The following is a 12,080-nucleotide window of genomic DNA, read 5'->3' as shown; positions in this document are numbered from 1 at the left end:
AAAAGAAATAGCTTGAAAATGGTGACAAATATCAGACCTGGTAGTTCTGCAGTAGGATGAGACTAAGGTAGAACTCGCTGAAGGCCAGCTGCAGATCTTTGATGTTACGATGTTTGTTGCGCTCCTGGTTGGACAAAGGGAACACCGTTTTGCGACGACTGCGCAGCCCAGGAGCGTTGCTCTCCCGCTGGGCATCCAGAGATGTCTGCAGCTCATTCTGCAAAGTTGCGAATCGGCGCTGTGCCTCAGCCAGTTTCTCTATGGGAAGATCCATACAAAGAATAAGCTTAACATAATAATAAAGTAATTTAAAGATAGTGTGTAATTTCTGTGACACTTGTATCACCAAACGGTATAACAAAAAACATAGCCATTTGCAAACAGTTTCCCTGAGCACTCTGCTATCTGCCATTGGTATATAAAAAAAAAAAAACAGACAGACCCACCCCAAACTCACTACCTTGGTTGGGTCAGTGTTGCCATGTTGGCTGTTTGGGATGCTTAAAAAAGTGAATGTTTTGATAGCACCGCAGAACCCTAAGTTCACCTGATAATGATAATTTACTTTTAATAGTTCAATTGGAAATCAGAATTATAATTATATTATCAGTACCAATTGTGAACAATCTGTGCCTTATGTGTGCCTTAAAAAGATAGTTCACACAATAATCTAAATTCCCTCATCATTTACTCACCTTCATTCCATCTCAGATGTGCATTACTTTCTTTCTTTTGCAGAACACAAATGAAGATTTGTAGAAAAATATTGCAGCTCTGTAGGTCCATAAAATGCAAGTGAATGGCAGCCAGAACTTTGAATCTCCAAAAATCACAATTAGGAAACATAAAAGTAATAAACAAGACTCCAGTGGTTAAATTCATATCTTCAGAAGTGATATGATAAGTTTGGGTGAGAAACAGATAAATATGTAAGTCCTTTTATTTATAAATTCTCCTCCTTGAATCGGCAAAAATAAAAGAAGAAGAAAGTAAAAATTAAAGTGGAGATTAATAGTAAAAAAGGACTTAAATATTGATCTGTTTCTCACCCACACTTATCATATCACTTCTGAAGATATTAATTTAACCACTGGAGTCATATGGATTACTTTTATTCTGCTTTTAGGTGCTTTTGGAGCTTCAAAGTTTTGGTACCTATTCACTTGTATTGTATGGACCTACAGAGCTGCAATATTCTTCTAAAAATCTATGTTTGTATTCAACAAAAGAAAGTAAGTCATGAACATCTGGGATGGCATCAGGGTGAGCAAATGATGAGAGAATTTTAAGTCAAATGGCACAACCATTGAATTATGCATTTTTATGGCATGGAAAGCTAAAAGACTGGGTGAACTACAGCCCTGAAGAAGAACATCTACAACTGTATTAAAACGATTTCTATTGACAGACATAAAGCCTGCTTGGCTTACAACTCTGTAATGAGAAACACCAGAATCCATTTTGCATGGCAAATAAATCCCTCATTCTACCCATTAACCAGAGAGTGAAGCAGACAGATTTCCTGACGGAGACAAGGCCCTTCCTGGAAGAGTGATATCACAGACAGCATTATCTGTGCTGGCCTGAGTCCCAGCTCAGTTTGGCAAACAGGACCCTGCTCACCCATTTCGCTTTTAGAGGAAGAGGAAAGAGGGTATTAGGTTTAGCAGATGTGTAAATGCTGGGAGCCCATTATAACCCTCAGTGAGAGTCGGCACAGTGCAGGCAGAATAGTTGAGTAAGAAGGAGAGCTGGTATACTTTGTATCCCTAGACACTGATTCTGTAACTCTCCCTGCTAATATTGTCATTTAGCAGACACGTCCTTGTCCAAGTGACTTATTACATGCCAAACCACTTGGAGTAAGATTGAGAATTTTGCTCAATTGCAGAACGGGGCTGATAGTTCATGGAGTGTTTTTTTGGGGGGTTTGAACCAATAACTTTCAGTTACCAGACCAGAGCAGGGCCATCATCAAGGAGGACAACCGGATGGCCAACTGAATGTGTCTATAAAATGCTGAGCGCATTGGGACTGGGACCCCACCATTATTATTTTATTCTGGGCACTTAGGTTTTTTTTTCTTTACTCACATTAAACCAATACTTTAATGTGTTATTTAAAATGTTAAATACTTTACGTATTTAATATACAAAATGTTAGTAACTGTATTCCACTACTAATTTAAATAGTTGTTAATCAGAATACAGTAACATTCAAGAAGTATTTTGATTACTGAAGAGATTCCTTTGCATTTTATTGTCATTTATTTAATTTATATTTAGTCTATTCAGTTGGAAAACATTTATCCATATATGTAAATTATGCTATCCGAGGAGTGTTTGAACAGCTGTAAAACAATTTGTTATAGGTCACATTCATTTGAGCAGAAAGAGGGCACTTCAACACTGTTATGAGTGAAAAGGCAGATATAATTGAGGAACTTTCCCTTTGCCCTTTTGCATGCACCTGTTATCAGGCACAATTATATTTTTTTCTATCAAGAAAGTCCATGATTAATCCTAATTTTTTCTTTAGTAAGACTTTTGATATTTGGGCAAAGATGTACTGCAAAAATCTTATTCTTGAGAATTTTTGTATTGTTTCGTCTAAAAATAGCTAAAAATCCTTAAAAAAGATACATTTATTTTGTTTAGATGCAACACTGCACAAGATATTTAGGCTTTTTAAGAGAATGTATTTTTAGTGTTAGTGTATTTTTGCTTAATGTACGGGCAGATATTTATAACTTGTTTATAGTCAAAACGGGTGAAAAAAAATCTGTGCTGAAGAAGTAATCCTAAGTATTTAGATTGTGTTACTGACCTTGAGAAATCCAATGCAAAATGTTGCCAATAACATTTTACAACATATTCTGTAATCTGTAGTGGAATGCATTTCAAAAGTAACCCTCCCAATTCTGGGTATATGCTACTGCAAACTTTAAACCTTAAGAGGTCTGGCCATTCACTCTCTTGTCACCCCACAATCCAGATACAGACAGTTTTAGAAAGTGTCTTTAAAAAGCAGTAACAGGGGAGAGGTGGGGTCTCATGCTAGACATGACAAAGATGGTGCTACATATCTGTGTGCTTAGCAGATCAAGTCCACTGGGACAAAGACTGGATGTACTCAGTGTTTAAAAGCTATGTTGGTAATTCAGGACCACTCAGTCTGGGCCAACTGCACAGAATTAGTTCTGTTGCATTAAGAGTGGCTTCCATCCTAATATGGATTTCAGATAAAAAATGATGGAACCTCAATTAACAAATAAACCTTGGAAACAAGCAGATACTATACAAAGATGCTTTTGTGTACATTTAGCAGATTATTTTCAGATAAAAAAGAGATCACATTGGCATTGTTTAATAGTATTTTGCAGACATTATCTAGAACATTATCTTCTTTCATTTATCAAAATTTGTATATTAAATTTATATTTTTGCAGCTTAATGGACTAGCCAGCTTTCTTTCTTTGGGCATCTTGAGGAAGTGGAATGAGGCACTGGCAACTGGAGGATAAAAAAGACTAAACCCTGATTACAAAAATAATTAATGTATTGCTATCTTTTTTGTGTTAAATTATTAATGTACATCTGCTTTTTGCTTCTGAACAAATGCTTATCCTGTCTCATGTACTTCTGATATTTAAATTTCAAGGACAAATTAAAGGTAGTCCACCCCAAAAATCTAATTCTGTCTTAATTTACTAACCCATATATTGTTTAAAGCCTGTATTATTTTTTATCTTCAGTGGAACACAAAAAAATATGTTTGACAGAATGTTCAATTTTGGATGCATTATGCATTTAATTATTGTTATACTATTGCAAAATCATTGTGCAAAACACAATTTATCAATATGTAAACAAATCTTCAATCTCAAGCTTCCAAATAAAACAATTATTATATTTTATGCTATTCCTTAATCAGCCACCAGGGGCAGTGGAGCTTAGACATTCCAGTTCCCTGTAGTCACTGCATGACACAACAGCTTATGTTGCATTATGATGCAGTATGCATATATTATGAGTCCATAGTCCATTCCCCTTGAAACATGTCAAAATGACTACAGCAGACATTACACATTACATCATATTAACAAATAGTGCTGAACACCCAGACCTCATACACAGGAAATCACCATGTGTTTATGAAATAACGTAGCGATCATAGCCAAAAGTTATTATTTACACACCCTAATGTCGCTCCAAACCCGTATGATTCTCTTTCTTTTATGGAACACAAAAGCTAAATTTTATAATGTCCTCACAGTCTTTATTTGCCATAATGAAAGCGAATAGTGACTCCAATCTATCAAACTTGGAAAAAAAGGATAACCAAAACCGCTCGGAAAGCTTCAGAAGACATAGACTAAACCACTGGAGTCATATGGATTACTTTTATGCTGCCTTTATGTGCTTTTTGGAGCTTACATTTTTTGATCACCGTTCACTTGAATTGAATGGACATAGCGAGCTGAGATATTTTTCAAAAAATTGTCTTTTGTGTTCTGCAGAAGAAAGAAAGTCACATCTGTGATGGCATGAGGTTGGGTAAATGATGAGAACATTTTCACTTTTGGGTGAACTTTCCCTTTAAATGTAATTCGGTTTATCACATAAAGTGATTGTATTGTTTCAAAAATCATGGAATATAGTGCATGAGTCATATTTAACTTTTTGAAGACTTTTTAAAAATTCACCTTTTGTGTTCTACTGAAGAAAGAAAATGTATAATATTAATTAAATTACTGAGTATTATTATATGAGTAAATAATGATAGAATTTCAATGTTTGAACAAACTATTCTTTTAATTTGAAGGATAATTTCATATATTTTCATGGAATGTAGGGAAAACAATACCTGAATAGAATGTGTTGATTTTGGAGAGCTCCTTTTCGCAGGTCTGAAAGAACTTCTCCTCAAACTTGGCATAGTACCGTTTGACAGTGTCTTCATCTGTGACTGCAAGAGAAAAGAGACAAATAGGTCAATCTGTGATCATGTTTACATTCAGTAGTGGCCACTAATACACTTCAGTACTGGAGAGTGATGTCTTAAAACCCACAAAAACATTAACAGCCTCAACCTTTTCATAGTCTTCAAGAGCAGAGTGAGCCATAAAACTTGTGCTTTGAGATGACACATGTGTATTTATATTTAAATGCATAAATAATGTGCTTGTGTGGAATAAACTCTAATAGTATGATGGATGTTCAGTGTTCAAAAATGCTTTACAGTGCAGCTGTCAACCTTAATGCCTGTTCAGTTCTGTTGTCTTTATTAAGTGGGGGATGGCTGAGGCTTTTGGCTTTCAAAGCTGCTACTCTCTTTAAGCGAGAGAGTCAGGTAAAAGCTTTTAGCCTCTATTAGAAGATGTTACAGCTGATCACACACACTTAAAGGAATATACAGAGTTGCACTTTAAGCTCAATCGACAGCATTTATGGAATAATGTTGATTACCACAAAAAGTTATTTTGATTCGAACCTTGCTTTCTTTAAAAAAAGCAAAACCGTAAGGCATTTGCAATGGAAATAAATGGAGCCAATTTTTCTGTGGTTTAAATGCAGAATATGAAGCTTATAATTTTATAACATTTATAATTTGTCTTCTGTTAAAACTAATGTATTATTCGAGCTGTAAATTTGTTGAATTCAAAATTGTTTTTTACAGTAATTTTGTGGTTTTAGGGTTAAATTTGCTATAACTTTACAAAGAAAAGGATAGTGTGCAAGTTTACATGCATATGGTTTATGTCTTGTGGCTATACTTAACATTAAGTATTTTAACATTATAGATTGGCCAAATTTACTTCCATTGTAAAGTGCCTCACTGGAAACCAGATTTTTGCTTTTTTAATGAAAATGAGGGACAAGTCAAAATACATTTTTGTGGTAATTAATATTATGCCACAAATGATGTCAATTGAGCTTAACTTGTATTGAACCTGTAATATGTTATACAGTCAGGTCCATAAATATTGGGACATCGACACAATTCTAATCTTTTTGGCTGTATACACCACCACAATGGATTTGAAATGAAACGAACAAGATGTGCTTTAACTGCAGACTCAGCTTTAATTTGAGGGTATTTACATCCAAATCAGGTGAACGGTGTAGGAATTACAACAGTTTGTATATGTGCCTCCCACTTTTTAAGGGACCAAAAGTGATGGGACAATTGGCTGCTCAGCTGTTCCATGGCCAGGTGTGTGTTATTCCCTCATTATCCCATTTACAAGGAGCAGATAAAAGGTCCAGAGTTCATTTCAAGTGTGCTATTAGCATTTGGAATCTGTTACTGTCAACTCTCAATATGAGATCCAAAGAGCTGTCACTATCAGTGAAGCAAGCCATCATTAGGCTGAAAAATCAAAACAAACCCATCAGAGAGATAGCAAAAACATTAGCTGTAGCCAAATCAACTGTTTGGAACATTCTTAAAAAGAAAGAACGCACCGGTGACCTTAGCAACACCAAAAGACCCGGAAGACCACGGAAAACAACTGTGGTGGATGACCGAAGAATTCTTTCCCTGGTGAAGAAAACACCCTTCACAACAGTTGTCCAGATCAAGAACACTCTCCAGGAGGTAGGTGTATGTGTGTCAAAGTCAACAATCAAGAGAAGACTTCACCAGAGTGAATACAGAGGGTTCACCACAAGATGTAAACCATTGGTGAGCCTCAAAAACAGGAAGGCCAGATTAGAGTTTGCCAAACAACATCTAAAAAAGCCTTCACAGTTCTGGAACAACATCCTATGGACAGATGAGACAAAGATCAACTTGTACCAGAGTTATGGGAAGAGAAGAGTATGGAGAAGGAAAGGAACTGCTCATGATCCAAAGCATACCACCTCATCAGTGAAGCATGGTGGTGGTAGTGTCATGGCGTGGGCATGTATGGCTGCCAATGGAACTGGTTCTCTTGTATTTATTGATGATGTGACTGCTGACAAAAGCAGCAGGATGAATTCTGAAGTGTTTCGGCAATATTATCTGCTCATATTCAGCCAAATGCTTCAGAACTCATTGGACGGCGCTTCACAGTACAGATGGACAATGACCCGAAGCATACTGCGAAAGCAACCAAAGAGTTTTTTAAGGGAAAGAAGTGGAATGTTATGCAATGGCCAAGTCAATCATCTGACCTGAATCTGATTGAGCATGCATTTCACTTGCTGAAGACAAAACTGAAGGGAAAATGCCCAAAGAACAAGCAGGAACAGTTGCAGTAGAGGCCTGGCAGAGCATCAACAGAGATGAAACCCAGCGTCTGGCGATGTCTATGTGTTCCAGACTTCAGGCTGTAATTGACTGCAAAGGATTTGCAACCAAGTATTAAAAAGTGAAAGTTTGATTTATGATTGTTACTCTGTCCCATTACTTTTGGTCCCTTAAAAAGTGGGAGGCACATATACAAACTGTTGTGATTCCTACACCGTGCACCTGATTTGGATGTAAATACCCTCAAATTAAAGCTGAAAGTCTGCAGTTAAAGCACATCTTGTTCGTTTCATTTCAAATCCATTGTGGTGGTGTATAGAGCCAAAAAGATTATAATTTTGTCAATGTCCCAATATTTATGGACCTGACTGTATAGACTATGCATCAACTATTATAACCTGGAAAATTCAGACTGCTTCATTTTCATATTGGAAAAATATGTTGGTCTCTGGGGTCTGTGGCTACACTGCAGTGGATTTAATCATTATCCAGGGATATGGTTTGCTTATCCCTGTTTTAGCTGTAACCACAGGATAATTTACTCAGCTTTCTGTTCTTTTAGTAACTCAAACTACTTGAAGTTATTAAAAATATGAACGTTTTGCTTGCATCTCAACATAGACTGCACATTAACAAATGAAGCCAGATGCATTTATTATTCTGAATATTAAATATGTCCATATTTGTTCAAAGGCTCCTTTTATTAGCAGACAAGATTCCTTTTGTGCAATTTACAAACACTGACAACAAAAAGAATTGAGGACCCAAAGTGACCTCTGACCCTTTCTGCTGTGTCTCTCTCTGTGTGATGTATCGAGGAACACAGAGGAAATAGACAGGAGAGTGAAAGGGAAGAGGAAAACACTCATGGGCACCTGTTCTCTGAAAGCAATAGTTAATTTAAGAACTGGTGCATCTAAATCCAAATATGGGCCACAGGTCTGTTCTGATGAGGTCTTGGACAGCAGATTAAAAACAATGCAAAATTAACAAATAAATAAATACAACTAACCACATAATTTTGTCTAGTTAAAATAGCAAAATATTACCGTATTGTCTTCTTGAGTATCAATGAATGTTTGCACCTTGTGGAATAGATGTCTACAAGTCCCTCAATTCTCCTAAGTGTCAAAAGCTTGATTTTATAAATATATATAATTGTAATTGTTTTAAAATATTGCCTTTCTTTACTAAAAGAGTCTAAAAGAGTGCAAATTGAATGAAATCCCAGATGCAGTTTATTGTGCTTCTCCAATCCCAATCAATAAATAACTGAAGAAAATAAGTGGTACACAATACAGGACTTTGAATTATAAAGAAGCCCGAAAAACACATGGGACTTTGAAATGTCTGACCCTCAGTTCTTTTCGGGTGATTCAAGAAAAAGAATCGGTCCAAAATAATCTTTTGTTCACAACTCTCTTGCACTAGGTTTGTTGTTGCGTGCAGAACAACGAGCTCATCAGAAACAGAATGGGTGAAAAATCGGCGTGAGACTGGTTGTGCATGTTCTAAAAATTTATTAAATAACTCACAAGATGATATCTGATGAAACCGCATATGAACGCACACAACCCCACTGTCGCCAGTGTGACTAGATTTAATATTATTGTCGCAATCAATAATTTTTTGGTCAAATTTGCAACCATTTTAGTCGCAAAGCCCTGTGTTAGTGGGGCTGTCACAGTTACAAAGGACACCCTCTGTTAGTAATGCCTTCCTGCTGGTCACAACTCTTGTTAGCCTTAGGGTGACATTATGACTCTGTTGTGACCTGAAAACAAAGGAACAGGGAATGAGCTGCCCAAGTATTGAACCAAGCTACTGGCATTTTGCAGATCCTGTATATAACTACTGTTGCAGTGTGAGTGTGTGTGTGTGTGTGGTCTATCTATTAGTCTACATTCTGAACAGCAGATCTAGGGCTCTATTTTCTAAAGCATGCAAAGCACTACACGCTATGACCGTGTGCTAGTCTTATCCAATTTTCATGAGAGCGCTAATTCTAAGTGAAATTTTCTTGCCCACGCAAAGTGCAAGTGGGCGTGGGTGGGAGTGTTTTTGCAGTTTGGAAATTCCAGCAGCAGGTGGTAGTAAAGTTTGTGAAACCTCAATAAACACAGAAAATATAGTGGAACATCAAATGATGTCTCTGACAAAAGCCATTTTATGAAACATAGATTTATAAGATTAGTGTTAAACTATAAATAGATCATGGTTAATTTTTCAATTATTATTATTATGTTTAAAATGTACAATTGTATTTATGATCTAATTTGTATTGTTATTTTTCCACCTGTTATCTTGTAGTGATTTTTAAGTCTGCAAAAGGGGCCGGTGGAAGAAGTTGAGAGAGTAAAATGTTTGGATTTGATATGATTTTTTTGACTATGTTATTCATTTAAAGTGTCATTTGAATTTAGAAATATTTTTGACACTTTTTTCAATAAATGAATTACATTTTTCAAAATCGACCGGTAGAAGTGAGGTGCGTGCCGATACATTCGCTTGTAATACTAGCCATAATTTATGTGTCAGTGGATGAAAATGATTTATAATACTTACATTCTCTAGAATTTAACAGAGCTTACATCCATATCCTGAACCACATTTTCTATGCGTACAAAAGAGTATGTCCCATTTTACAAAGATGCAGTAAATGCAAAAAATAATATAAGTCCATATTCTATTCTTCTAATTAATTGCATACAGTCCATTTACACTACCAACTGAATGTGATGTCTTTGTTTATATTACTGGTGCTTCAGGGAATGGACAATATAATAAGATGCAGACGGAGAAGAAAATCCTAATTAAAATGCGAAAATACCAAAACTTCACGGCCATGCCCGTTGACGTTGCACTTGTGACTAATGGCATAGTGCTGCGCTTATCACTAGTGTTCTAGGGACCCTAGTGTTTATAAGCCTTCTATGAATACATGAAGTCTGGGATGTTGTTAAGTCTTTGTTCTGTCAAGAAACATTGAGAGGGAAAAACAAACCCTGGTCTTAATTCAATTTTTAATGATCAAACAAACAAAAACACCTACAAAACCAAAGTGAGAAAAGACTTCTATTTTTTTGACAACCACAAGATAAGAGGACCTCAATTTATGATTGAGGAATTATAATGTTTGTTTAATGTATAAAGATGGAAGAGACATGACTTGCATGCCTTACAGTGCATTCAAGGTATACTCAGTATGTGTTCCTTGGGAATTGAACCCATGACCTTGGCATTGCACCATGCTCTATCAGTTAACCTACAGGAACACAGAATGAAAGAGAAAGAAAAGTGACGAAGAGACGAAATTGCCAGGAAAACATGCAGGTACAGTATATCCTCTGCCTTTACTGTAATTGAGTTTTGTTAATGGAAGTGGTCTCCAGTTTCACAGTGAAATTCAGAGATTCAGGTCAATGGACAGCTTACTGTAGAAAAGACTAGGATGTATAGTACTTTTATAGCATTTATGTTGTTTTCTTCTCAACCTTCCTGACATAAAAACCCATTGACTGCCTTTGCTCTAAATTAAAAAGCAAATATCTGGATATGTCTTTTCCAGACATATCCCAGACATAAATCTTGTACTCCGATCCTTGAGCTGCAACTAACACTGCTCTCTCTCTCTTTAACATACCTTCTCATGCTCACATACAACATTTTCCCTCTGAGTACCTAGATTTACCAGAACTGACTGAGCCCATAGATCAAGGGATCAGACTGTGTATTGTTTTACTAAAAAAAAAAGAAAATGAAAAAAGCCCTGCAGGAAGAGGATCCATCTGTCTAGCTTCTCAGAATAAAAATATGAAGTCAAATGTTTTTTTTTTTTATTCCCCACAAATTTTTACCCTGAAAGGATAGGACCGTGCCAGATTGGCAAGAACATATACAACTGAGCATTCTATGGCAGAGAAAAAGTGAGCAAGGCTCAACAAAAAAATATATGCTTGTACGAGTTTATTCCCATAGAGACCAACAAATTAACAAATACAATTTCAGATCGATACAATACACCAAAAATCAGACAATTAAAATCATGGTTTAGATAAAGGGTTTGGGTAAGGGGTTATACTTTATGTTTAGGTTTGGGGTTTGGGTTAGGAAAAATTGTAAGAATGCTCTTTCACAACCCAAATGTTTCAAAAATGACAAAAATGCTTTTTCTGCATATCGCGGCTCCGTTTTGTGGTCTGTTAGCATAACACTGCGGCTCATTTTAGCTTAACGCTGCCCATTCGCCACGTTTTGCGGCTGACCCACCGGCCCGCTCGGTTCTCCCGATGGCCAGTCCGCCCATGATCGGCCCCAAAGTTCGTCGGCCCACCGGGAAAATGCCCGGTATGCCAGATTACCAGTCCAGCCCTCGCCGCTTCTATGAGTCGCATAAGGTGAACCAATCAAGGGGAGGACATTGAAACTGAAACCTGCAAATGCACACACTGGTGCAGGGACACTCGTCCCTCGTAAGCATTTGCTGCAGCTATATTATAACATGATATGACTCACGATGTATTGAATCATAATATACTGGATGGTGTGTATACAAGGTGTGTATCTTATCGTGAAGAAAATAACTTTTTAATCAAATGTTAGTGTATGAAGTTATATCTGTCAATTAAGTTCCAATATAGCTGTATAATTTCCTGACATTACTGCAAAATGAAGACCTAACATTATATTTTGGTAGTGAATTTACAGCATTTAGAACATTAAAGGAATAGTTCACCCAAATATACTGATACTTTACTCACCCTCAGGCCATCCAAGATGTGACAAGATATGACCTTCTGTCTTCGTCAGAACAGGATTGAAGATTTCTAGGAAAATATCCCAGG

General features: G+C 36.5%; 1 protein-coding gene across 1 annotated transcript in view; it reads right to left on the bottom strand.

Moving 5' to 3' along the window:
- LOC127620548 (xenotropic and polytropic retrovirus receptor 1 homolog) overlaps nt 1-12,080 on the bottom strand; it is an 89,344-nt gene that overhangs the window by 27,819 nt on the left and 49,445 nt on the right. The window contains exons 3-4 of the mRNA XM_052093694.1: nt 4,867-4,968; nt 38-258 (exon numbers count right to left, since the gene is read on the bottom strand). Coding sequence (XP_051949654.1) covers nt 38-258; nt 4,867-4,968 — 323 coding nt within the window. The remainder of the gene's footprint in view (nt 1-37; nt 259-4,866; nt 4,969-12,080) is intronic.

Source organism: Xyrauchen texanus, chromosome 27, assembly GCF_025860055.1.
Source record: "Xyrauchen texanus isolate HMW12.3.18 chromosome 27, RBS_HiC_50CHRs, whole genome shotgun sequence".
NCBI lineage: Eukaryota > Metazoa > Chordata > Actinopteri > Cypriniformes > Catostomidae > Xyrauchen > Xyrauchen texanus.
The sequence above is the reverse complement of the archived record's forward strand: the minus strand, read 5'-3'. Positions and strand labels throughout refer to the sequence as shown.